This window comes from Capricornis sumatraensis, chromosome 11, assembly GCF_032405125.1.
Source record: "Capricornis sumatraensis isolate serow.1 chromosome 11, serow.2, whole genome shotgun sequence".
NCBI classification, from domain to species: Eukaryota; Metazoa; Chordata; class Mammalia; order Artiodactyla; family Bovidae; genus Capricornis; species Capricornis sumatraensis.
The window spans coordinates 42,611,340-42,639,149 of record NC_091079.1 but is presented as its reverse complement, the minus strand read 5'-3'; the positions used below and the strand labels follow the sequence as shown (position 1 = coordinate 42,639,149).

At 44.4% G+C, this 27,810-nt stretch overlaps 1 protein-coding gene across 1 annotated transcript; it reads left to right on the top strand.

Moving 5' to 3' along the window:
• The first annotated feature begins 956 nt into the window (after window positions 1–956).
• On the top strand, window positions 957–12,626 carry SDR16C5 (short chain dehydrogenase/reductase family 16C member 5). Its single transcript, XM_068983909.1, has 6 exons — window positions 957–1,289; window positions 4,594–4,725; window positions 6,785–6,884; window positions 10,232–10,376; window positions 11,408–11,533; window positions 12,533–12,626. The coding sequence occupies exons 1-6, from the start codon at window positions 957–959 to the stop codon at window positions 12,624–12,626; spliced, it is 930 nt and encodes a 309-aa protein (XP_068840010.1).
• Window positions 12,627–27,810: the final 15,184 nt, after the last annotated feature.

Here is a 27,810-nt window from a genome sequence, read left to right as displayed (position 1 = left end):
AAACCATCTTATAAGCTCATTCTCACTAAAGTGTGAGTGACTGATAGGGTGGAGGCATTGAGCCCCATATACGTTTGCCTTTTATTCATTCGGCAAACTTGTCAGGTACCTTCCTGTGGGCAGCACTGTGAGTCTGAGAAACAAGCTAACATAATAAAGCGCTAGCTGCGAGGCTGCATTGCGCTCACACATGCACAAACATTCTCATTCTACTTGCAAAACCACCCTAGACCACAGGACCAGGAGGTGAGGAGACCGAGGCCCAGAGGAGCGGCGTGGCCTGCCCCAGGCTCCAAACCAGACAGGCGCAGGGCCGAGCTATCTCACCCCTCCCCCAGATGTCATACAGTTGCAGGGCCAAGTAGTAAGGGATGTAGCGTGGGAGCCTCAGAGCCTGGAAAACAGGTACTTGTGCTGACGGCAAGTTGTAGGGGCCGAGGTTTAGAATGTCTAATTACTTCTCTTCAGGATTTCAACATTTTTCTCTTGAATCTCAGATTTTAAATAACAACAGTGCAATGAGAAAACAGAAACCTCAAAGGAGGCAAAAAATAAAACCGGAAGGGAGCAATTGTGTCATTAACACGATAGGGTCAAGACCTTGAAGGTGAAATCAACCTACAGGACATATTATGGAGAAAAACTAGCTATAAGAAAGAGGGAGCTTCTGCTTTGGGTTAAATGTAGCCGTGGTTACAGTTTCTGGGTAACGAGCATTTCTGTCACCTAGAACACATAACAGGCATTCAGGGATGTGATGAGCTTGGCACTGTGATGCAAGTTGGTCGAGATGGTCCCTGTGGACCCCCTCCCCCCTTCCTCAGTTCAGAGTCTGCTACCAACAGGGATGATTACATCACGATTCTTAGTTTCTTTCACTTCTGCAAGGAAGCATGGGCCCCATGGAATAAGGTCCTTATATGAGTCCCTCTTGCTTTATAGGTGTCAGCCAGAACATGGCCCTCAAGCTGAAGTCAGCCAAGAAATTGTTCATTTTCTTAGGAAAATCAGCGTTGGCTCTTGTGGAGGCTGTAGTTTTTGCTATAATCCCAAAGCCACGGAAGAATGTTGCTGGTGAAATCGTACTTATAACAGGCGCTGGAAGTGGACTCGGAAGGCTCCTAGCCCTCAAATTTGCCCAGCTTGGATCGGTGCTTGTGCTCTGGGATATCAATCAGGAGAGTAATGAGAAGACCCGCAAGATGGCTGGGGAAGCTGGAGCCAAGGGGGTCTATGCCTATACCTGTGACTGCAGCCGGAAGGAGGAGGTGTACAGAGTGGCCAACCAGGTAAACCTGTGTGCTTGCTCTTCCTAAGGGCAGTAAGGACTTGATGTAGTCTCGGATGTTCATCAGTTTCTCTGCCTTCCTCAGTGCTAATTTGCCTCTCTTTAAAAAATATCAGGGTGTGGGAATTAGCATTTTTGAGTTCTTGCTATGTGCCACACACCATGCTTGGCACCCTCTGAATTATACAGCTATAAAGTCAGGCCTCTTATTATCTCCACTTCACAAATAAGAAAATGGAGACTTAGTGCAGGTGAGTTTCTCAGGTGACTTAACTGAGAAGTGCAGGTAATAAGTAGCAGAGCTGCAGGTGGGATGCGAGTCTCTTGACTCTGAAGAATGCCCTCTGGCCAGCTCATGTGCTGGTTGTCCGGGCCCCCTGTTACCATGTAAGAGAAAGGCTATAGCACCCTTCATGGAGGCATAACAAAAACTGAGAAGCAGGGCTAGTAAATAACCTGCTGGGAGTCACAGAGCTAGGAGAGGACCACACCAGGAGGTGAACCCGTATCTAGCCTGATTGCAAGTCCAGCTGTTTCTCCCACCCCCAACAGTGATTTCCATTCAACCTGCATTTCTCTCACGTGGTCATATGAAAAGCGAATATGTTATTCATCCTAAAGACTCTTAACTGCAGCTGCCCCTTTGGTGACGGTAGAGAAGTATGTATAAAGAACACTTTCAGGAGCCCAGAGCTCCAGTGGATTTGCAGAGCCCGAGGAGACACATGCCCATGTGGTGGCCGCTTCCTCTTCCCTCATAAGGATTTCTCTAACCGCTTCTTATACGAGCACTGCACACATCACTCCCCTGGACTACTTTTTTGTGGCTCTCGGCGTTCCCTGGTTTTGAGAGAAGGAAGAAAGTAGATGTGCCTGCTGGAAGGTTCCTGCCCAGCTTGTGGGCTCTAACGAGGCTCTGCTTGCAGCTTCTCATGTGACTCTCCAGTGGAGGGGTGTGCACGTCTCTGGCCAGTGAGTTCCTTTTAAGTTGTGACTTTTGTCTTTTACATCTGATACATGCGTTACCGCCACCATCACCAATCGCAGGCTGCCCGGCAAGTCTGGGGATCCAGACCAGACAAGCTGGCAGGAGCTTGTGCGGGGACCACCTTTCAAAGTGTAGGGGGCTCTGCTGCAGCTACTTTTGCAAACTAAGCTGTTTGCACTTGGAACACAGTCTCCTGCCAGGTTGACTTCCCCTGGCTATGAGCCACTTCTCTGGCTATGAGCCACTCTTCAGCAGTGACTGATTCACATTTAAAGACAAAAGACCATAAGACATTCATACTATAAACCAGCCATTTCCACTTCTTCTTGACAGAGGAAAGGTAACCAGGAAATTTTTATCCTGTAGAGGAATAATCAAGGTGCAGATTTTTAGAGCTGATGTGACAGTGTTTTACTTCCACAGAGCCCCGTAACTTTGAAATCTTGTGTCCCTAGATCATAGCTTGGGACCAATTTCAGAAAGTCCATCCTCGCCACCTGGCATCCTGATTGAGTCGTTTATTGTTCAGAATCACACAGCCCCATTCAGCGTGTTATTGAGCCCCAGGAAGAGTGCCTTGACTGCTGTTCAGCTTTGATTTGACTAAATATTTCAGCCACTCTCCATATCAGACTTTAAGTTAGATTGTTTCCAGCACTTCCATCCGAAAATTTCAACATGAAACATGAGGTTTCCTTGGTCTCCGTTGCAATCCTAAACTTCGCCGAGGCTAGGGATCTCATTGGCTAGTGGACACCGAGCATGTCACCTTCCTTGCTGGGACTCAGGCCTCCTGGGAGAGCGAGAGTGGCAGTGTCTGCTCGTCAGTAATCCAGCCCGTCTCCCCTGCTGCACCACTCACACAGGCAGGCTCATACCCACATCTGCACACCCACACGAGTGCACACACAGCAACAGAGCCAGACACAGATGCAAGTGGTGCTGCAGCCAGGGGTTCCCTCTGATTCGGGGAACACAGGGCCCCTGCTATGTGATACAAATTACAGGAATGAAATTCAAAACACGAAGGCAAGCCAAGGGATGGCTCCACCGCCTGCCGTCAAGCCTGGAAAACCCTGTGCTCAAAAAAAAAAAAAAAAAAAAAAAACAGAAATCTGACCAAGCCTGGGTCACTTGCTGATGGTTTGCTCTAAAGGGAAGGCTCCAGTGGCACTCCCAGGATTTTTATTTCTTAAATGAAAGTTATTAAGTATCTAGTCTGGCTGGTGCCAGTGCGACAGCAACAGATGGGGGCCCCTCTGATCTTCCCTTCACAGACCTTACACTTAAACGTTGGTGTTGGGGAGAGGAGAACCAGCCAAGGGGTGAAAACAGGACGGACAGGTTCTGAGCTCCTGTATGTTTGAAACATTCATATGACTATCACACTCCCTCATTCCCTCCCTACCCCACCCTCACTGCTACAAGTGCCAGGGCTTGATTTACATGGCTGGTATCATGCCTGATATAGCACCACGTTCATCTAAAGGCTGTGCTGCTCATGCTTCTTTTTAGCATAGGACAAAGTCACTAACTGTGTCACTACTGAGTATAAGAATAATGCTCCCTGTAGGAAAGTAGCATTGCAGGTGTTGCAACCACCATAAGAGGGGAAGATGAGTAGAAAGGCATTAGACTTAGATCTCTGATGTGCCATGAACTCTGCAGAGGAAATAGACATGCTTTGTTTTTAGAGGGCCTTGCAGCAGCAGCTCTGTCTGAGTTAACAAGGACAGAAGCATCTAAAACCACAGGAGAATAAATCCAGTTCACGTAAAGAATTATGGGTGCACCTCATTTTATGGCACTTCACAGACACTGCATTTTTTCTACCAGCTGAAGATTTTTTTTTGCAAATTGAACATTTGTGGCAATCCTGCCTTGAGCAACTCTTAACCGCACCCTTCTTTTGACAGCATTTGCTCAATTCGTGTCTCAGCATCACATTGTTTCTCACGATACTTCACACTTTCATTATTATATTTGTTCCGGTGAGCTGTCATCAGTGATCTTTGTTACTGCAGATCAGTCAAGGCTTAAATGATGGCTAGCGTTTTTAGCAAAAAAACATTTCTCATTAAGGCAACTTGTTTTTTAAACCTAAAGCAATTGCACAGTTAATAGATGACAGTATAGTGTAAACATAACTTGTATATGCACCAGGAAACCGAAACATCTGTACGACTCACTATGTTGTGGCGTCAGCTTCACTGCTGATGGGGCAGGGGTGGGGGGGCCGGGGTCTGGAACTGAACCTGTGTATCTCCAAGGTCTCCCTGCACTGCCCCAGTGGTGCTGATTTCCTTATCCAATTCAGGTGAAGAAAGAAGTTGGTGATGTTTCCATCCTGATCAACAATGCCGGAATCGTAACAGGCAGAAAGTTCATGGACTGCCCAGATGAGCTTATAGAAAAGTCTCTTGATGTGAATTTCAAAGCACATATATGGGTAAGTACTTTTTCTTCTCGTTAGAAACGTCATTCCCAGGTGGTGCTAGTGGTGAAGAACTCACCTGCCAGTGCAGGAGACATAAGATATGTGGGTTAGATCCCTGGGTCAGGAAGATCCCTGGAAAAGGAAATAGCAACCCACTCCAATATTCTTGCCTGGAGAGTCCCATGGACAGAGAAGGCTGGCGGGCTACAGTCCATGGGGCTGCAAAGAGTTGGGCATGACTGAAGCGACTTAGGCTTCCTCTTGTTCTCTTACAGTAGTGAAAGTGTTAGTTGCTCAGTCATGTCTGACTCTGCCAGGCTTCTCTGTCCATGGGATTCTCCAGGCAAGAGTACTGGAGTGAGTTGCCATTCTCTTCTCCAAGGGATCTTCCTGACCCAGAGATTGAACCCAGGTCTCCTGCATTGCAGGCAGATTCTTACAGAATCCACTGCAGAGTGGACTCTTACAGCAGTACTGGTCTTAAATAAAACACAGACTTCTCAGTTCTAGCTCAGGCTGTCCTCTCCTGATCCAACTTAAGCTCTACATCCCCACACCTCTGCTCAGGGAATCCTGCAAAGACACAGCTGCTCTTGTGTCTTAATCATGTACTGACGGCCAGTGTCCTGTCTGGTACCATCCCAGGCACCTCGTGAATAAGCCTTCAAACAGCCCAGTGAGATAAGGGCTCATAGAAGTTAAAAATGACCATCCTTAGACATGACCAGGTGACCTCATCACTTGCCTAGGCAGGAACTCCCTTGAAATGAAAGGAGGCATAATTAACAACCAAACATCCACCAGGTCTGTTTGGGGGCACACAAAGATGCACAGTCAACTTTGTTGTTGCTGTTCATTTGCTAAGTCATGTCTGACTCTGCAACCCCATGAACTGTAACACTCCAGGCTTTTCTGTCCTTCATTATCTCCCAGAGTTTGCTTGAATTCATGTCCATTGATTGAGTGAGACCATCCAACCATCTCATCTTCTCTCACCCTCTTCTCCTCCTGCCTTCAATCTTTCCCAGCATCAGGGTCTTTTCCAATGAGTCATCTCTTCACAACAGGTCCCCGAAGTATTGGAACTTCAGCTTCAGCATCAGTCCTTCCATTCATATTCAGGGTTGATGTCCTTTAGGATTGATTGGATGGATCAAGGACAGCACAGAGATCCTTTAGGACTCTCAAGAGTCTTCTCCAGCACCAGAGTTCAAAAGCATCAATTCTTCAAGCCCTCAGCTTTCTTTGTGATCCAGCTCTTATATCTATACATGCCTACTAGAAAATCCATAGCTTTGGCTATGCGGACCTTTGTTAGCAAAGTGATGTCTCTCCCTTTCAATATGCTGTCTAGGTTTGTCATAGCTTTTCTTCCAGAGACAGCGAGCCCACAGCAGCCTGATAACTACATGCCTTGAACATTAAAAAGCATGGTCCTGACTCTCAAGGAGAGGTGCCACACTCAAGTTGCATTGTCCTGGCCTTTGCACAGACCAGTCACATCAGCCTCTCCAGCCATGCACACACCCTTTTTCTGCCCCTCATGATCACGTCTCCCTGACAGGCCAGATGAGTTTAAAAACAAAGTGATATTTTTAAACTGAAACCAATAGCCACATGTCCTGTGAACAAAGTTCAGGAAAAATTTGAAATTCAAATATAAGCCAAAGGAGGAAAAAAGGCACCATAAATCTAAATAACCATATCTTTGAGTGGTCTTACTGGTTTGTGGACTGTGGATACCACAATTAAGATTTTCCTGTACTGTTTCAATTATTTTGTTGTTGTTGTTGTGTTTTTAAAAGTCAAATATGAGCAAATGTAAGTTTGAGTAAATTATTTTTAATAATTGAAATTCCAATTAAAATACTGGAATAACCACCAGAAAAATATTGATCCACAGTTTAAACAGTTAAGGCGGTTACTTGCCAGATATTTAAGTTTGAATGTCCCATTTCCTTCAGGTATTTTTTTGAACTTAAACAATTTTTTTCAATCATGATTATATAAACATCTGAAAAAATATATAATGTGCTATAAAATGTTAAATGTTTTACCTTGATCTTCTTAGACTTACAAAGCCTTTCTACCGGCTATGATTGCTAATGACCATGGACATTTGGTGTGCATTTCAAGTTCAGCTGGATTAATTGGAATAAATGGACTGGCAGGTAAGAGAAATATGGGATTTCACAACCTCAGCTTGAGCAACAGCTCTGTCTAGGTTTGTCATAGCTTTTTTTCCAGGGACAGTGAGCCCACCAGCAGTCTGATAACTACGTGCCTTTAACATTAAAAGGCATGGTCCTGACTCTCAAGGAGAGGTGCCCACACTCAAGTTGCATTGTCCTGGCCTTTGCATAGACCAGTCACATCAGCCTCTCCAGCCATGCACACACCCTTGTTCTGCCCCTCCTGGCTCTTGCTCATGATCACGTCTCCTGCTCATAATCAGCACTGACTTGGTCCATTAATAATAAATGGTAACAGATGAAGACATATGTTCAGTAAGGTAAGTTGTTGAGAACTTTATCATCCAGCGAAACTGCCCAGCTGCTATACTTACACAAAGTTGAACTATGCACTTTAGAATCATTAGGTCTTATGCAGTTGCTTGGAATTAATAAAAGACCTAGATGGGTGGAATAAGGAGGTGGGAGAGAAGCTCAGGAGGGAGGGAGTATACATATACATATAGCTGATTCATGTTGTTGTACAGCGGAAACTAACACAACATTGTAAAGCAATTATCCTCCAATTAAAAAAAATAAGAGAGACCCTACTTATAAATTCCTTACACAAGTGATTAGCATAGTCACCTTCCCCAAAACTCACCTGACACTGTAATCAGGGTGTTAAGGAGGATCCTTCTGGGACTTCCTTGTGGTCCAGTGAATGAGAATCTGCCTTCCAATTCCGGGGGCGCAGGTTCATTCCTGGTCAAGGAACTAAGATCTCATATGCTGTTTAGTCACTCAGTCCTGTCTGACTCTTTGCGACCGCACGGGCCACAGCACACCAGGCTTCCCTGTCCTCCACAATTTCCCAGAGTTCACTCAAACTTATGGCCATTGAGTCGATGATGCCATCCAACCATCTCATCCTCTGTCGCCCCCTCAATCTTTCCCAGCATCAGGGTCTTTTCCAGTGAGTCAGCTCTTCTCATCATGTGCCCAAAGTATTGGAGTTTCAGCTTCAGCATCAGTCCTTCCAATGCATATTCGGGTTGATTTCCTTTAGTATTGACTGGTTTGATCGGATCTCCTTGCTGCCCAAGGGACTCTCAAGAGTCTTTTCAGGGCAGCTAAGCCCATGCACCACAACTACTGCGCCCACACTCTCGAGCCTGTGCTCCACAGCTAGAGAAGCCTCCAAACACTGCAAGTAGAGAAAGGCTGCACACCACAATGGAGACCCAGTGCAGCCAAAAAAAAGAGAGGACCCTTCTGCTCTATGAATTTTCCATAAGTGGTCTCCCCTGGCTGGGAGCTTGGAGAAAATATCTTCACCCCAGGAAACCTAAAATTAACTTTCTTTTGCTCTTCCATCGATTAAAGACTGGCAAGAATTTGTTGTCACTTCCATGTCCCTTGCAACCGACATGACATTAGCAGTGGGGAGGGGATAAGACATACAAGATCTTTAGTGAAGAGGGCCCACTGGGGAGCTGGCTCTAGGAAGTCCTGCCCTTCCCCCCGGGGTGCCCCCCGGAGGCTCATCCATCAGAACCCTAATTGTAACACTCAGGTAGCAGACCAGCCAGCTTGGCTGACTCATAGCTGGTTCCAGATTCACAACACTGGTCTCAGCAAGTATCTCTCAGCTGCCAGATAGGTTTCCAGAACCACTTATTACCCCAATATTAGCAGTCTGTACATGTCTCCCTGTAGCCTGGGTCTCCCTGCCTCTCCTCCTTAGAATCCAACAGGCATTATTATTACCCCTCTCTCTCATACATCTGAGAAGTCACAGGTCCTTGACATAACCACAGGTGTATTTACAGGGCCTGTTATTCCTTTTGTTAGACACAGCATCTCTCTTCAAATGCAGGTCTCTCCTCCCTGGCTCCCTTAGAAACAAGTATTCCTGGCATGGGCAGCAACTCCCCAGAATCAGAACCACTGGGGCTGCTACTTGGAATGCAGGTTCCCTGGCCCTGGGCTGTACCTGCTCATCCCAGTCTCGGGAGTAGAGGAGCTCAGTGAGTTATAGTTCTACCAGACGACTCATGATCCCAGAGGCGGCTCAGGACCCCTCCTCTCACCTCCCTGCACCCCTTGCCACTTCTGTGTCTTTTCCAGCATCTGCGGCAGCAACTGCCTGATACCCTATGCCTGGCACGTGCAGCCTGGTTCTTGCTGGCTGGAGTAGCTGCTCCCCTGCAGAGCACCAAGGTGTGTGTTTTCTGCTGTGTGAGGCAGAGGGAAGGATAAGTCACCTAAATGCCTTTTCTTCTCCTGACATTTCCTTTCAGCAAACTGAATGCCCAGGTTTTGACTTGAAGTGAGTGTAACCAAGGACAGAAAGCTCAGAACTGACCCAGATACCACTTCCCCTGCATTTGAAGACAGTCAAGCAGTCGAGGTTGAAGGGGCAATGTGTTCTTTGCAACCCCATGGACTATAGCCCACCAGGCTCCTCTGTCCATGGGTTTCTCCAGGCAAGAATACTGGAGTGGGTTGCCATGCCCTGATCTTCGCAACCCAGGGATCAAACCCAGGTCTTCTGCATTGCAGGCGAATTCTTTACTGTCTAAGCCACCAGGAAAGCCCAAATAAGAAAAGCTTTGTTTTCCTTCTGGAAGTGGAAGAATTCCAGTTGGAAGAAAACTTGCTCTGACAGGTATCATGACCAACACTGATCTCTGCCGCCTAGGTTTCCACTTGACTTATTATTAGTGTATGGTTTTTTTGGCTGCACTGGGTCTTTGTGGTGGTACTTGGGCTTTTCTCTAGTTTTGGCATAGAGGGGCTTCTCTTGTCTCAGAGTAAGGGCTCTAGAGTGCATGGGCTCCATAGTTGTGGCTCGTGGGTTTAGTAGCTCCCGAGACATGTAAGATCTTAGTTCCCTGACCAGGGATCCAACCTGCGTCCCCTGCCTTGGAAGGCAGATTCGTGACCACTGGACCACTAGGGAAGTCCCTTGACTTATTTTATTTCTTCTATGTGTCCTCCTGCCCCATTTGGGCCAGAGTTCTTTGGGACAGAACCCACATCTCGTGCCCCATGTCAGGGCTGCAGAGTGCCTTACCGTCACTGCCACGGGAGTGAAGTTCAGCTGTGTGACTCCCGGCAGCCCTGCTGTTCCTCAGGCCCACGTGGCCGTTGTCATCTGACCTTGAGGTGATCACCGACCTTCCCACTCACGCCTCACCTCTTCCAGGCAGAGCCGACCAAGATCATGTAAAACAAGAACTCTGAAATGGTTTGTCTCTGCCGGTATTCATGTTATGAGGAAATCTTCCTGTAATGCCATTTTAAAACTTTACACTATATTATAGTATCATTTGTCTTTTCAGATTACTGTGCAAGTAAATTTGCAGCCAATGGATTTGCTGAATCAATATTTTTAGAATCACTTGCCAAGGGACAGAACGGGATCAAAACCACTATCGTGTGTCCATTTTTTATAAAAACCGGAATGTTTGACGGATGTACTACTGGGTAAGCATATCGTTTGATTTCAAAGGAACTGTATTTTGAAAAATGATTGACCATCGATTTTATTTTGTTCTGGCTAAAGTTATTTAAAAAGACTTTTCTAGCATTCAGCCTGCTTTATAAATGGTTTTAGAATTTATTTCCTTAGATGTGTTAGTGATTAAGACACTGGGTTTAATAGTGACAGTTTATCAAGGCTTGGAGAAGGAAACAGCAACCCATTCCAGTATTCTTGCCTGGGAAATGTCATGGAAAGAGCAGCCTGGTGGGCTGCAGTCCATGGGGTCGAAAAGAGTCAGACACAACCAAGCATGAGCACAGCACACAAACATCAAGGCTATATCAACGTCTTCAAGGCTGGCCTCAACCTGCTCCCCCATCTCCTTGGCACTCCTGTCACACACCCCCTTTCTGCCACCAGCTCCATCCTGCTCTCATCCCTGATTCCACAGAAGAACAAGAAGTTGTTGAAGGGGCATAAATATACAGTCTGCACTCATCAGATGACAGGCAGTTACTTTCAAAGATGCGCTTTGCAACATTTAGGCCATTTGTTTAATTTGGTTTCATATATGTGCCTATTATAACATCATTGTGTTAATTAGAATCCCTGATTTCCACTTCAAATTCTAGTTATATTATTACTCACCATATTGATAATAAGAGAGCAAGTACAGAAAAATATCAAATCTGGAAGGAAAAGAAGCCAATAAATGATAATGTCTTGTGTGTGCATGCTTGCTAAGTCACTTCAGTCATGTCCAACTCTTTGCGACCCTATGGACTGTAGCCTGCCAGGCTCCTCTGTCCCTGGGATTCTCCAGGCAAGAATACTGGAGTGGGTTGCCATTTCCTTCTCCAGGGGATCTTCTCTACCCAGGGATGGAACCTGTGTCTTTTATGTCTCCTGCACTGGCAGGCAGGTTCAATACCACTAGCTCCACCTGGGAAGCTCACAACTGTTTTATTGTAATTTTTAAGAATTGCTTTCTCTAATTTCTTTATTTTTTTTAACCCTCCCCCACCTCCCCCAGCTGTCCTTCTCTCTTACCGATTCTGGAGCCAGAATATGCAGTCAGGAAGATAGTAGATGCTATCCTGCAAGAAAACATGTACCTGTATATGCCCAAGTTTATATACTTCATGGTGATTTTAAAAAGGTAATGTTTCTGCTCCTATTAATTCTCAACGTGCCAGTCCAGTCAACAGCTTACTCCAGAGCCAACAGAGAGGAGCCATTTAAAAGATAACTGGCGGGGGGGAGGATAACAGTTTCTTATATATTTATATATTCTATATTTATATTTTTGTTTTCGTCTGTGCTGGGTCTTCACTGCTGCGTGGGCGTTTCTCTAGTTGCAGCGAGTGGGGACTACTCTGTAGTTGGGGAGAGCAGGCTCCCCACTGCAGTGCCTTTTCCTGTTGTGGAGCAAGGGCTCTAGGATGCATCCTGATTTAAGCGTCAGGATGGCCACATGGAGAAGATAATATTTGACCAGAGACCTGAACCTGGGAAGGGCAGGAACCCCCTGGATATCTAGGCTGCCCCCAGAGGGATCATGAGCCCAGGGGCCTTTTCTTGTCCCCACTCCTAGGACAAGTCTCCGGTTGGCTGACTGTGCCCTTCCTCATCCTGTGGTGTGAACGTCATGATGGACAGGAACAAAGTGTCAGGAGGGGCGAGCGGGATGGAGAAGATGGACAGTCTTAGTTGGGTCTTGCCAAAGCTCTGAGGGGCTATTGCGTGGACTTCTCTCTGTTGTCCAGGAAAGAAAGGGCAATGACCTGTTTGGACAGTGGGAGGAACTGAGTGTTGAGAGCCCAGTTGCACTGTGAGCAACAGGGCGAGTTTGCAAGGCAGGATCAAGACTCCTCAAGGCGGTACGCTTCCTGTCCATCATTACAGAATGTAGTCAAGCCTTGAGACTGACACAGAAGTGAGTGAATAATGTAAATAAAGCAAAGAGAAACACAGAGATCCTGGGCCGGTGTCCTCCCACATGGTGGACGAGCCCTAAGTGACCTCAAGACAGGGATGTTCAGGTGGGCATGAGTGACTGATGTCTTCTGCAGCAAGTCAATGGCCCTGCTTTTCAGTGGAACTCATAAAGATGTCCCATGAATGATAACCAAGATGTTCCCTCTTGTGTTCTCTTTAGCTTTTTGCCCCTCAAGCTGGGGCTGCTTTTGGGTGAGTACTTGGGGGCTTTTAATGTAATGGATGGCTTCACTGGCACCAGGAAGAAAAACTGAAGACCAATTCTGTGGCTGACATCCCCGGATACCCAGTTACACAACATCTGTTTCAATGAAGAAGTGTCTTTGTTGACAGAATGTACCTGGAGACCACAAGCACCAGTCTGCTGTCTGGACTAGTATTTGCAACCAGTGCCTCTGAAAATAATGTTGCGCTCTGTTTTTCTGTTGAGTTTTTTAAATTAAAAAAAAAAAATCCATGTTTGGTGTTTGCTTGCAACTGCTGTGGAAGTGATTGTTGCTGTTGTTTTAGTTACTAAATCACATCCGACCTTTTGTGACCCCATGTGTGGAAGTGAGATAATCCTCTCTCTCTTGTGAATTGCTCATCATTTTGGTCGGGGTCTGTGGCTGAACATGCACTGGACAGGGGAAGTGAGGGCTGAGAAGAAGCCTGGGTGCATGCGGAGGTGGGGTGTCCTGAGGACACAGAGCTCATTCCCCATCACCTTGTTCTCAGACTTGGCCTTGTTGAAACTGTGCCATCTGGCATGGAAAGGTCAACCTCCCACATCCTTCTCCCTACACAGATGCTCGTCCTCCTCCCCACAAAGATGCTTGTTTCTATAGCCCTGGGTACTCAGACAGCAAGTGCCAGACCTGCTGAAGGTTCCCCAGGGGCACCGTGTCAGGGAGCTTTCCTGCACATTCCTGCATAACCAAGGGCCAGTGATACTGGCGTGCCTGCTAAGTCACTTCACTTGTGTCCAACTCTTTTGCGACCCCATGGACTGTAGCCCACCAGGCTCCTCTGTCTATGGGATTCTCCAGGCAAGAATACTGGAGTAGGATTGTCATGCCCTCCTCCAGGGGACTTTCCCGACCCAGGGATCGAACCTGTATCTCTTACATCTCCTGCACTGGCAGGCAGGCTCTTTACCACTGGCGCCATCTGGGAAGCCTCAGTGATCCTGGACCAAACTTTAAATAGGATCTCGTTGCTTTCCTAGAAGATACCAAAGAGCGGTTGCTTATGACCCTGAAGAAATGACCTTCTCCAGAGTTAGATAAACTGTTCCCTATTTAACCAGAAACCATTCCTGTGGGTAATTTCAAGTATTTCATTTAGTAGTTCAAACTGGGTATCTCATAAAGTACTTTTTTTTTAACAGAAGGAACAAATTTATCCATTTATATTCATCAGGGCTGCCTTCATTTCATTTGTATTGCATGCTTAGGGTTTAATCGACTGGCCAACTCTTTTCACGCTCTGGAGATTAACTATAAAAGCAAGATTAAAAGAAATATGTTAATTACCATAGTCCCAGAGCTCCTTCCCCGGGTGGGTGGAAGCACCTGCCTTGTGAGAGGAACAGCAGCCTTTGTCTCCTATCTCTGTCACTGGAGAGTGGGGAGGGGGAATGAGCACCTTGGGAGTCTCTGTGAGAGTCATTTCTGGGGTGAGATGCTCTTAGAGGGGCGGCCATCTCAGGAAATGTGGCATCTAGAATCCATTATGGACTGATTTCTCCTGAGCTGCCTGTAGGATTCTGACAACTCTGCCCCTGTATTTCCTTTCCCTTCAGAAAGTCTTTTTTTAAGAAACAAAAAACCTTGTTTTTCATAAAATTAGCTCACAAAGACATTTGAAAATATGTTTTCTTTTTGCAAAAATGGGTGATTATTTTCAGTATTCCAAAGCGACTGTATCTTCCTTGTTTAAAATACTTTGTTTGGGCTTCCCAGGAGGCACTAGTGGTAAAAAAAAAATCCACCTGCCAATGCAGGAGATGCAAGAGATGTGGATTCAATCCCTGGGTCAGGAAGATCCCCTGCAGAAAGAAATGGCAACCCACTCCAGTATTATTGCCTGGGAAATCCCATGGATAGAGGAGCCTGACGGGCTAGAGCCCATGGGGTTGCAAAGAGCTGGACCCGACATCACACACACACATATGTCAGTGATTATATAAACTGCAGAAGTGCTGGGCTAAAATATTTTGGTTTTTACTGTTGTTTTTGTTTTTTTTTTTTTTTTTGGAGAAGAAGGAAATTCTTCAACAAAGTAAGGATTTTGAAAAAATATAGGCCTTAACAATATAGGCATTATGTATTTTTTTAAAGCTTATTTTATGATCATAAAAACAATAGCTCATATTTGTTGTGCCTGGCACAAAGCTTTCCACTTTACACACATGATTTCATTAAATGAGAATCATAATGGTATCTAATGGATGCTGAAGAAGAAACGGCATTTATTTCACAAGGGTGACATCCTCCTCAACCAGGGACCTGCATTCAGAGGATCAAAGACCCACTTACATCGACCAACTCCTGTGCCAAATCCTTAGCTAACAAGGTTAATTAAGAGTGAGGCACACTATTGCCCCCATATTACAATTCCAAACACGTAGATTCTAGGGGCCTGTCTCTTTAACTAAAGAATAAAGAAGAGACTCTAAGGGGATCTTGTAGAACAAGGGTCTGAGGCATAGTGGACACCCACCACCTCATAACTGCATTAACAGCAATTATTTCTAATTGGAGTGCATCTTGGCTGGACAACTACAGAGGCCCAAAATTCAGTTGCGGTTTTACAGTACCCGTACAATTGTCTAAATGAATTTGGATCTACTCGAAGCACTCAGAGGGGAAGAGGCCACATGTAAATTAGAGAATTCCAGGGGGTGATAAATACCAAGGTGAATTAACACCACCGGGGAACAAGCATCCTCAGAGAGTGTTTCCTGGCAGTTTCCATCTGAAATTTAATCCTAATGAAGCCATGATCAAGAGCCCAACACCCAAAGAGGCCTCAAGACTCAAAAGGGAGATGAGCTGCCCCCAGGAATGGGCACCCTGCCCTCCAGATTGCATCACCTCACATCCTGCAGTCAGCACACCGCTCAAGAATGAGGAAGAACCCTTGATCTTGGAAGGAGTTTGGCTGGGGAAGATATGTACGACCATGGTTTTGTGACAGCTTTTTGGCTTATGTTTTTATTATTATTATTTTAATATTTACCTTTATTTTTTATTTGTTTGGCTGTGGTGGATCTCTAGTTGGGACATGTGAGATCTAGTTCCCTGACCAAGAATCAAACTCCAGCCCCCTGTACTGGGAGCATGGAGTCTTAGCCAATGGACCACCAGGGAAGCCCCTGGCTTGGTTTTTACATTGTGATGCTGTAATAGTCAGCTCAGATTGGCCCACCATGACAAAACAGCAGAGACTGAAGGGCTTAAATATCAGACATTTATTTTCTCACAGTTCTGGAGGTTGCAAGTCCAAGATTAAGGTGCCGGTGGGTTCAGTTTCTGGTGAAGGCTCTTCCTGGCATGCAGTCAGCCCTCTTCTCACTGTCCTCACATGGCCTTCCCCTGTGTGTGACCACTGAGAGAGAGAGGCCATGCTCTTGCTATAAGGGCACTAATGCTATCATGAGGGCCCCACCCTCAAAACCTAATCACTCCTACTTACCTCCCCAAGGCTTCATCTCCACATATCATCACACTAGGAATTAGGGTTAACAACACCACGTGCTATCAGCCAGTTAGTCACATGACTGAACTAGCCTGCAATGGAGGCTGAGTGTGGTCCCTGACTTGCACTGCATGAGCCAGCTAAACATCAGGGGTTATAGCACTATGGAAAAAGATAAAGACACCTGTTGATGTCAACTTACAGCTCTGTCACAGTCTGCTTCCCCAGATGGCTATGTATCCTCTTCTCAAATAGAAACCACAGACCCACTCTGCCTTCAAGACCTTCCCACTCTGCATCTCAGGCAAAGTCCAGGACATCTGGACCAGGGCAGCACTCTGCGTCAGGTCCAGAAATGGCTCTTCTCAGTCTGATGACCAAGAAGGTAAAAGGTGATATTTGCTGCCATGCTGGATTCGATGGTCTAGAAGACAGGCTTTAATGGAAGCTGCTGGGGAAAGGCTTAGGACCACAGTCTTATTTCTGCTAAGGCCACTGTCTGGAATCCACACTTCCCAGGACTTCTCATCAGCCACAGAGGGTGCTGGTTGCTTCAACCATTCCAGGCTCTACTCTGCAGGTAGAGAGGGCCTCCTGGAACAGACTTTCATCCTCTTAAACCTCCACTTGCACATTGGTGCTCTCCAGTCTTAAATTCCAGAAGACTCTGCTGAAAGCAGCAGAAACATCCAAGTTGCAGCAAAGTTATGAATTTGTCTTAGCTTTCCCCCTTATACTGGAGTCTCCCTTAGTGGGTGACAGAGCCTTCAAGGTAGAGCAAGGTCAATGTGAATCCATTGTTCCCATATGCCAAACAAGGATCACCAGATTTCTAGTCTATGAGATTATGAGCCCTTGCCACCTCCCACATGAGAACTTGAACTTACATCACATATTTTCATCTCTGCCATACACAGCATTGCTCAACATGGTATTGAGTTATTGTTTGTTGTTCAGCTGCTAAGTCACATCCAACTCTTTGTGACTCCATGGACTGCAGCATACCAGGTTTCCCTGTCCTTCAGTCTTTCCCAGAGTTTGCTCAAATTTATGTCCATTGGGTCGGTGATGCTATTCACCCATCTCATTCTCTGTGGTCCCCTTCTCTTCTTGCCCTCAATCTTTCCCAGCATCAGGGTCTTTTCCAATGAGTTGGGTCTTTTCCAATAAGTCGGCTGTTTGCATTGTGGACAAAGTGTTAGAGCTTCAGTTTCAGCATCAGTCCTTCCAATGAATATTCAGGGTTTATTTCCTTTACGATTGATTGGTTTGATCTCCCTACTGTCCAAGAGACTCTCAAGAGTCTTCTCCAGCACTAAAATTAAAAAGCATCAGTTCTTCGGCCCTCAGTCTTCTTTATGGTCCAACTCTCACATCTGTACATGACTACCAGAAAAACCATAGCTTTCACTAGACAGACATTTGTCAGCAAAGTGATGCCTCTGCTTTTTAATATGCTGTCTAGGTTTGTCATAGATTTTCCTCCAAGGAGCAAGGTATTGAGTTATAGATTAGTTTAAAAACAAGGTTCAGTGACCCAGGGATTCAACCCACATCTCCTACGTCTCCTGCATTGGCAGGTGGGTTCTTTACCTCTAGCACCCCGTGGGAAGCCCACTGGAGTGGGTAGCCATTCCTTTCTCCAGGGGATCTTCCCAAAACCAGGGATCAAGCTCGGGTCTCCTGCATTGCAGGCATATTCTTTACCATCTGAGCCACCAGGGAAGCCTATCAGTGGGTTTAGATAATTCTAAAGTTTGAAAACAAAACTTCTTTGTAAGTCGATTGTTAAATTTTTAGGACTTCAACTTTCACATTTATTTCCTAGATGCTTTATGAGAAAAAAAATTAAGGGTGATATTAAGACAATGAATATAACTCAAACAAGATTATGTATAACAAATAAATTACAAAAAAATTAAAATAAGGTTAGCTGTGACTGTAAATAACAGAGAGTTAGGAACTATAAGCAGAGAAGGCAATGGCACCCCACTCCAGTACTCTTGCCTGGAAAATCCCATGGATGGAGGAGCCTGGTAGGCTGCAGTCCATGGGATCACAAAGAGTCGGACATGACTGAGCGACTTCAATTTCACTTTTCACTTTTCACTTTCATGCATTGGAGAAGGAAATGGCAACCCACTCCAGTGTTCTTGCCTGGAGAATCCCAGGGACGGGGGAGCCTGGTGGCCTGCCGTCTATGGGGTCTCACAGAGTCGGACACGACTGAAGCGACTTAGCAGCAGCAGCAGCAGGAACTATAAGTGTATTCTGTCATGGGAAAGTCTGAAGGTAAGTGGAGCATGCCCTCCATGTGGGCTCTGCTCTATGAAGTTCCAGTGACCTGGGCCACAGACAGCTCCTCACTTGGTCATGCCCATAGTGTGGCAACAGCATCTCCAGCAAGAAGGCAGCTGTCATAGACCCCTCCAGGCAGCAGATGTAGGAAGGAATAGGATGAAAAAGACACAGGCACAATTTGCCTTTTAAGAATATTTCTAGAAACAGCCATACAACACACTCTTCAAACATTATTAGTCAGATGCAAGTGAGACTGAGAATTGTTGCTTTTATTATAGCAGCCATGATTCCATTTAATAACTGCAGAAATTTCTAAACATGGGAAACTGGGCCTCAGTGATCTTGGCCACAGGCTTTCTCAGATCATAGATGGGCATTCAAATCAGTTGAGTTGTGCAACTTACATCAAGCGACGTGAGCTTTCTGAAACCCTTTTGCAATGCTGCAAATGACTGTAATTCCTCAAGTGTAATTCCTCATAAAGAGCCTCTTGATAAAAGTGAAAGAGGAGAGTGAAAAAGTTGGCTTAAAACTCAACATTCAGAAAACTACGATCACGGAATCCCATCCCATCACTTCATGGCAAATAGGTGGGGAAACAGTGGAAACAGTGAGAGACTTTATTTTGGGGGGCTCCAAAATCACTGCAGATGGTGACTGCAGCCATGAAATTAAAAGATGCTTGCTCCTTGGAAGAAAAGCTATGACCAACCTAGACAGCCTGGTAAAAAGCAGTTACTTTACCAACAAGGGTCCGTCTAGTCAAGGCTACGATTTTTCCAATACTCATGTATGGATGTGAGAGTTGGACTACAAAGAAAGCTGAGCACTGAAGAATTGGTGCTTTTGAACTGTGGTGTTGGAGAAGACTCTTGAGAGTCCCTTGGACTACAAGGAGATCCAACCAGTCAATTCTAAAGGAAATCAGTCCTGAATATTCATTGGAAGGACTGATGCTGAAGCTGAAACTTCAATACTTTGGCCACCTGATGCAAAGAACTGACTCACTGGAAAGACCCTGATGCTGGAAAAGATTTAAGGTGGGAGGAGAATGGGACAATAGAGGATGAAACGGTTGGATGGCATCACCAACTCAATGGACATGAGTTTGAGTAAATTCTGGGAGATAGTGGAGGACAGGGAAGCCTGGTGTGCCACAGTCCATGGGGTCACAAGGAGTCATACATCACTGAGTGACTGAACTGAACTGAATTCCTCATAAGGAGTAAATAAGCTGACAGTTATAAAATGCCCAACGTATGGTTTGGTACCTACTAATGCTCAATACTCCAGAATCCCATGGACAAAGGAGCCTGGCAGGCTACAGTCCACAGGATTGCAAAGAGTCGGACACAACTGAGTGATGAACACACCCACACACAATGCCCAATACACACCAGATTTTTACTGTGTCCCCTATGTTAATCCCAAACACCTAATTTATTGCCTTCAGTTTTCTGATGGGTCAAAGAAAAGTAATTTGTTTTCGGTTTATCCAGATTTTGTTGTTTAAGATTGGAATGATGACTTCATGTCAGAGATGAAACCTGAGGTTTAGAAGATGAAATCTGAAACCAGAAGTTGGCCATCTATCAGCTAGTTCTGCATGCTTATGTTTCACACGGTTTTTCAAAATATAAAGATCCCTATCATCCTCAGCTTTGTGGCTTCTACCAGAAGTTCAAGGTGTCAAGAAAATGTTCCACTTGAGAGCCTGTAACTGGGGCTTCTCTGGCAGTTCATTGGTAAAGAATCTACCTGCCAGTGCAGGAAACACTGGTTTGATCCCTGATCCAGGAAGATCCCACATGTTGTGGGGCAACTAAGCCCATGTGCCACCAACTGTTGAGCCTGTTACTGAGCCCACGGGCCACGACCACTGAAGGCCATGTGCCCTAGAGCCTGTGTTCCACGACAAGAGAAACCACTGCGATAAAAAGCCACATAACACAATTAGAGAGAAGCCCCGCTTGCCACTACTGAAGAAGGTCTGCGCAGCGAGGCAGACTCAGCACAGCCGAAAATAAATAAATAAATGATTTTTTTTTAAGAAAGAGCCTATAGCATACATTTGCACACCTAATACATTTTGTACACATAGTACTTTGCAAAGTGAAACAAAATGGACATTCAGGACATATTTTTGAGAGGAAGACAGGGAGAGATAGAGAGAAGTTAGAAAGGAGAAAGTCAGGAGGAAAGAGAGAACAAATAGGAACCATAAGATAGTCAAGATCCAAAATTTATCCAAAATTATATCAATATAAGTGACCTACATAGAGTATAGTGAGTAGTAACATGAGTAAAAACATCAAAGTAGAACATTATGTTGTCTTTGTGTGTGTGTGTGGACTCCAAAAGATAGCAAATTCTTTTAGATTACAAAGAATTAAAAGAATATTCTATACCTACATGTCCACTGACAAGAGGAATGGATTTAAAAATGTGGTACATATATACAATGGAATATTACTAAGCCATAAAAATGAATGAAATAATGCCATTTGCACCATCATGGATGGGCCTAGAGAGTTTTATACTGAGGGAAGTAAGTCAGACAGAAAAGGAGAACTATCACCCTATATCCTTTATATGTGAAATCTAAAAAGAAATGATACAAAAGAACTTATAAAACAGAGTCTCACAGATTTAGAAAACAAGCTAATGGTTGCTGCAGGGAAGGGAGAGTTAGGGAGTTTGGGGAAGGTTGGGAACATGCTGCTCTATTCAAAATAGATAACCAACAAGGACCTACTGTATAGCACAGGGAACTCTACTCAATATTATGTGGCAGCCTGGATGAGACAGGGGTTGGGGGGAGAGCAGATAAAGGTGTATGTGTGGCTGAGTCCCCTTGCTGCTCACCTGAAACTATCACAACATTGTTAATCACGTATACTCCAATACAAAGTCAAAAGTTAAAAGTTTGAAAAAGAATATTCTGTAGAAATCCATAGCTGTAAATATTCTACTTTCTGCAGTGAAATACTAAAATACCCTTAACATAGGTTTTAAAATGTCGTTGCAGCCATTCTGACTGGCGTGAGATGGTACCTCATTGTGGTTTTGATTTGCATTTCTCTGATAATGAGTGATGTTGAGCATCTTTTCATGTGTTTGTTAGCCATCTGTATGTCTTCTTTGGAGAAATATCTGTTTAGTTCTTTGGCCCATTTTTTGATTGGGTCATCTATTTTTCTGGAATTGAGCTGCAGGAGTTGCTTGTATATTTTTGAGATTAATTCTTTGGCTGCTATCCAAAAGTCTACAAGCAATAAATGCTGGAGAGGGTGTGGAGAAGAGGGAACCTTCTTACATTGTTGGTGGGAATGCAAACTAGTACAGCCACTATGGAGAACAGTGTGGAGATTCCTTAACAAACTGGAAATAGAACTGCCATACGACCCAGCAATCCCACTGCTGGACATACACACTGAGGAAACAAGAATTGAAAGAGATACGCGTACCCCAATGTTCATCATAGCACTGTTTATAATAGCCAGGACATGGAAGCAACCTAGCTGTCCATCAGCAGACGAATGGATAAGAAAGCTGTGGTACATATACACAATGGAGTATTACTCAGCCATTAAAAAGAATACATTTGATTCAGTTCTAATGAGGTGGATGAAACTGGAGCCTATTATACAAAGTGAAGTAAGCCAGAAAGAAAAACACCCATACAGTATATTAACGCATATATATGGAATTTAGAAAGATGGTAATGATAACTCTGTATGCGAGACAGCAAAAGAGACACAGATGTATAGAACAGTCTTTTGGACTCTGCGGGAGAGGGAGAGGGTGGGATGATTTGGGAGAATGGCATTGAAACATGTATAATATCATATGTGAAATGAATCGCCAGTCCAGGTTCGATACATCATACAGGATGCTCGGGGCTGGTGCACTGGAATGACCCAGAGGGATGGGATGGGGAGGGAGGTGGGAGGGGTTTCAGGATGGGGAACACATGTACACCCATGGCAGATTCATATTGATGTATGGCAAAACCAATATGATATTGTAAAGTAATTAGCCTCCAATTAAAATAAATAAATTTTTATTTTTAAAATGTCATTGCAAATGTGTTATAAAGAATTTCAAGTGGTACCAGACACACTGCTACAACCTAGAAGTTTAACATATACACACAACTAAATATAAAATAAATAGCCATCAAGGACCTAGCGTATAGCACAGGGAACTATACTGAGTATTTTGTAATACCTATAAAGGAAAAGAAGCTTAAAAAAGAAACAATATAGGTAGTTATAGATATGCCTCCCTTATGGCTCAGATAATAAAGAATCTACCTGCAATTCAGGAGATGTGGGTTTAGTGCCTGGGTCAGGAAGGTCTCCTGGAGAAGAAAATGGCAATCCACTCCAGTATTCTTGCCTGGGAATCCCACGGACAGAGGAACCTGGTGGGCTATAGTCCATGGAGTTGCAAAGAGCCAGACACGACCAAGCAACTAAACAACGATGATGAACTAGCATGACAACAAGGAACTTTTGAAAACTAAAATCTTAAAGACCTCCCCACACTTCAGTGGGCTTTTTCTCCAGGAATCCCAGCAGGTTCTCAGAGTAAAGGTCTGAGAAAGATCCCTTCCTGGCTCTGGGAAGAAGGATCATTGGGAAAGACCCTCACACCAAAAGCCTATTTACTTCCATTCCCAGAACCCAATAAAACATGTTTGGCTTTCAACCAAAAATTGCAAAGCATGCTTTTTGAAAGAACACAGTCTGAAGAGACATAGTAATTATTAAAACCAGACTCACATATGACCCAGATATTCACATTACCAGGCTAGAAATTTACAATAAATAGATTACTATGTTAAGGGCTCTCATGGAAATAGTAGATAACATGCACAAATAGGTAATTGTGATACTGTGATTTGTATTAAGACATACACATTCCTCTTCCCCAGTGCTGGCACAGAGTTCCTAAAACTCTCGCAACTCCTAAGTGATGAGTAATAAAGATAAAATGGGTGTCCTAGTACTCACCTGATAAGTCCCTTTCACTCACACCTGAGTTTAGATTAATGGGGGGACTTTTGGAAAGTCCCCAAGGGTCCAGGCTGGTTGCCATGGGAACCAATTATGATTACAGGGTTGGAACTTTCAACCTCTGGGAAGGGAAGAGTGGCTGGAGGCGGAATCAATGCCTATGTAATACTATCATGCCTATGTAATGAAGTTTCTGTAAAACCTGAAGGACAGGCTTCAGAAAGTGTCCCTGTTGGTGAATGCTTTCCATGGCTGGAAGATGGGCACCCCCAGTCCCAAGGGCACAGAAGCTCCTGTACTCAGAAGCTTTCCCACCTCTACTCAATTCATCTCTTCTTCTGGCTCTTCATCTGTGACCTTTATAACATCCTTTATAATAAACTTAAATGTGTAAGTGTTTCCCTGACTTCTGTAGGGCTTCTCTGGTGGCTCAGATGGTAAAGAATCTGCCTGCAATGTAGTAGAACCAGGTTCAATCCCTGGGTCGGGAAGATCCTCTGGAGAAGAAAATGGCAACCCACTCCAGTATTCTTGCCTGGAGAATCCCATGGACAGAGGAGCCTGGCGGGCTACAGTCCATGGGGTCACAAAAGAGTCAAACACAACTGCACAACTAACACTATCACTTCACTTTCACTTTATATTAAACTCATAAATGTAAGTCAATGTTTCTCTGACTTCTGTGAACCATTCCAGCAAATTAATCAAACTGAAAAAAGGAGGCATGGGAACTTCCTATTTCAAGCCAAGAGGTCAGAAACACTGGTGACAACCTGTACTTACAACTGGCATCTGAAGCGGGGTCAGTCTTATGGGACTGAGCCCTAACCTGTAGAATCAGATGCTAGCTCCAGGTGCATAGTGTCAAAACTGTGTCTATTTATAAGACACTCAATCAGTGTCCACTGAGAACTGGAAAACTGCTCTATGTGGGGATAAAACACACACACACACACACACACATCTGATGTTGGAAGCGTTATGAGTGTAAAGGTCTTCCCAATGCAGTTGGTGGTGTTGGAAAACACTCATCAGAGTGATGCAAACAGAAAGATGGAAACTCTAAGAAAGAATCAAAAAAAATAAAAAGATAGAACTTCAAAGCACCATAACAGAAATGAATGTCTTTGGTAGGCTCATTAGTAGACTAGATATAGCCAAGGAAAGAATCAATGAAATTAAAGATGGATTGATACAACCTAGAGGAGTAAGATGGGGTGGGAGGTGGGAGGGAGGGAAATATGTACCCCCATGGAGAGAGCTGACAGAATGTGGTCCACTGGAGAAGGGAATGACAAACCACTTCAGTATTCTTGCCTTGAGAACCCCATGAACAGTATGAAAAGGTAAAATGGTAGGATACTGAAAGAGGTACTCCCTAGGTCAGTAGGTGCCCAATATGCTATGGAGGTCAGTGGAGAAATAACTCCAGAAAGAATGAAGGGATGGAGCCAAAGCAAAAACAATACCCAGCTGTGGATGTGACTGGTGATAGAAGCAAGGTCCAATGCTGTAAAGAGCAATATTGCATATGAACCTGGAATATCAGGTCCATGAATCAAGGCAAATTGGAAGTGGTCAAACAGGAGATGGCAAGATTGAACATCGACATTTTAGGAATCAGAGAACTAAAATGAACTGGAATGGGTGAATTTAACTCATATGACCATTATATCTACTACTGCGGGCAGGAATCCCTCAGAAGAAATGGAGTGGCCATCATGGTCAACAAAAGAGTCTGAAATGCAGTACTTGGATGCAATCTCAAAAACGACAGAATGATCCCTGTTCATTTCCAAGGCAAATCATTCAATATCACAGTAATCCAAGTCTACGCCCCAACCAGTAATGGGGAAAAAGCTGAAGTTGAATGGTTCTAGGAAGACCTACAAGACCTTGTAGGACTAACACCCAAAAAAGATATCCTTTTCATTATAGGGGACTGGAATGCAAAAGTAGGAAGTCAAGAAACACCTGGAGTAACAGGCAAATTTGGCCTTGGAATACGGAATGAAAGACTAATAGAGTTTTGCCAAGATAATGCACTGGTCATAGCAAACACCCTCTTCCAACAAAACAAGAGAAGACTCTACACATGGACATCACCAGATGGTCAACACCAAAATAAGATTGATTATATTCTCTGCAGCAAAAGATGGAGAAGCTCTATACAGTCAACAAAAACAAGACCAGGAGCTGACTGTGGCTCAGATCATGAACTCCTTATTACCAAATTCAGACTCAGATTGAAGAAAGTAGGGAAAACCGCTAGACCATTCAGGTATGACCTCAATCAAATCCCTTATGATTATACAGTGGAAGTGAGAAATAGATTTAAGGGACTAGATCTGATAGATAAAGTGCCTGATGAACTATGGAATGAGGTTTGTGACATTGTACAGGAAGCAGGGATCATCCCCATGGAAAAGAAATGCAAAAAAGCAAAATGGCTGTCTGAGGAGGCCTTACAAATAGCTGTGAAAAGAAGAGAGGCAAAAAGGAAAGGAGAAAAGGAAAGATACAAACATCTGAATGCAGAGTTCCAAAGAATAGCAAGAAGAGATAAGAAAGCCTTCTTCAGCGATCAGTGCAAAGAAATAGAGGAAAACAACAGAATGGGAAAGACTAGAGATCTCTTCAAGAAAATTAGAGATACCAAGGGAATATTTCATGCAAAGATGGGCTCAATAAAGGACAGAAATTGTATGGACCTAACAGAAGCAGAAGATATTAAGAAGAGATGGCAAGAATACACAGAAGGACTGTACAAAAAAGATCTTCACGACCCGGATAATCACGATGGTGTGATCACTCATCTAGAGCCAGACATCCTGGAATGTGAAGTCAAGTGGGCCTTAGAAAGCATCACTATGAACAAAGCTAGTGGAGGTGATGGAATTCCAGTTGAGCTATTTCAAATCCTGAAAGATGATGCTGTGAAAGTGCTGCACTCAATATGCCAGCAAATTTGGAAAGCTCAGCAGTGGCCACAGGACTGGAAAAGGTCAGTTTTCATTCCAGTCCCAAAGAAAGGCAATGCCAAAGAATGCTCAAACTACCACACAATTGCACTCATCTCACACACTAGTAAAGTAATGCTCAAAATTCTCCAAGCCAGACTTCAGCAATACATGAACAGTGAACTTCCAGATCTTCAAGCTGGTTTTAGAAAAGGCAGAGGAACCAGAGATCAAATTGCCAACATCCACTGGATCACCAAAAAAGCAAGAGAGTTCCAGAAAAACATCTATTTCTGCTTTATTGACTATGCCAAAGCCTTTGACTGTGTGGATCACAATAAACTATGGAAAATTCTGAAAGAGATGGGAATATCAGACCACTTGACCTGCCTCTTGAGAAATCTGTATGCAGGCCAAGGAGCAACAGTTCACACTGGACATGGAACAACAGACTGGTTCCAAATAGGAAAAGGAGTACGTCAAGGCTGTATATTGTCACCCTGCTTATTTAACTTCTGTGCAGAGTACATCATGAGAAACACTGAACTGGAAGAAACACAAGCTGGGATCAAGATTGCCGGGAGAAATATCAATAACCTCAGATATGCAGATGACACCACCCTTATGGCAGAAAGTGAAGAGGAACTCAAAAGCCTCTTGATGAAAGTAAAAGAGGAGAATGAAAAAGTTGGCTTAAAGCTCAACATTCAGAAAACGAAGATCATGGCATCTGGTCCCATCACTTCATGGGAAATAGATGGGGAAACAGTGGAAACAGTGTCAGGCTTTATTTTTTGGGGGGCTCCAAAGTCACTGCAGATGGTGATTGCAGCCATGAAATTAAAAGATGCTTACTCCTTGGAAGAAAAGTTATGACCAACCTAGACAGTATATTCAAAAGCAGAGACATTACTTTGCCGACTAAGGTCCGTCTAGTCAAGGCTATGGTTTTTCCAGTAGTCATGTATGAATGTGAAAGTTGGACTGTGAAGAAGGCTGAGTGCCAAAGAATTGATGCTTTCGAACTGTGGTGTTGGAGAAGACTCTTGAGAGTCCCTTGGACTGCAAGGACATCCAACCAGTCCATTCTGAAGGAGATCAGCCCTGGGATTTCTTTGGAAGGAATGATGCTAAAGCTGAAGCTCCAGTACTTTGGCCACCTCATGCGAAGAGCTGACTCATTGGAAAAGACTCTGATGCTGGTAGGGATTGGGGGCAGGAGAAGAAGGAGATGACAGAGAATGAGATGGCTGGATGGCATCATTGACTTGATGGACGCGAGTCTGAGTGAACTCCGGGAGTTGGTCATGGACAGGGAGGCCTGGCGTGCTGCGATTCATGGGGTCGCAAAAAGTCAGACACAATTGAGGGACTGAACTGAACTGAACTGAATGGATGATTCATGTTGATGTATGGCAGAAACCAACACAATATGTGAAGCAATTATCCTCCAATTAAACATAAATTGATTTTTA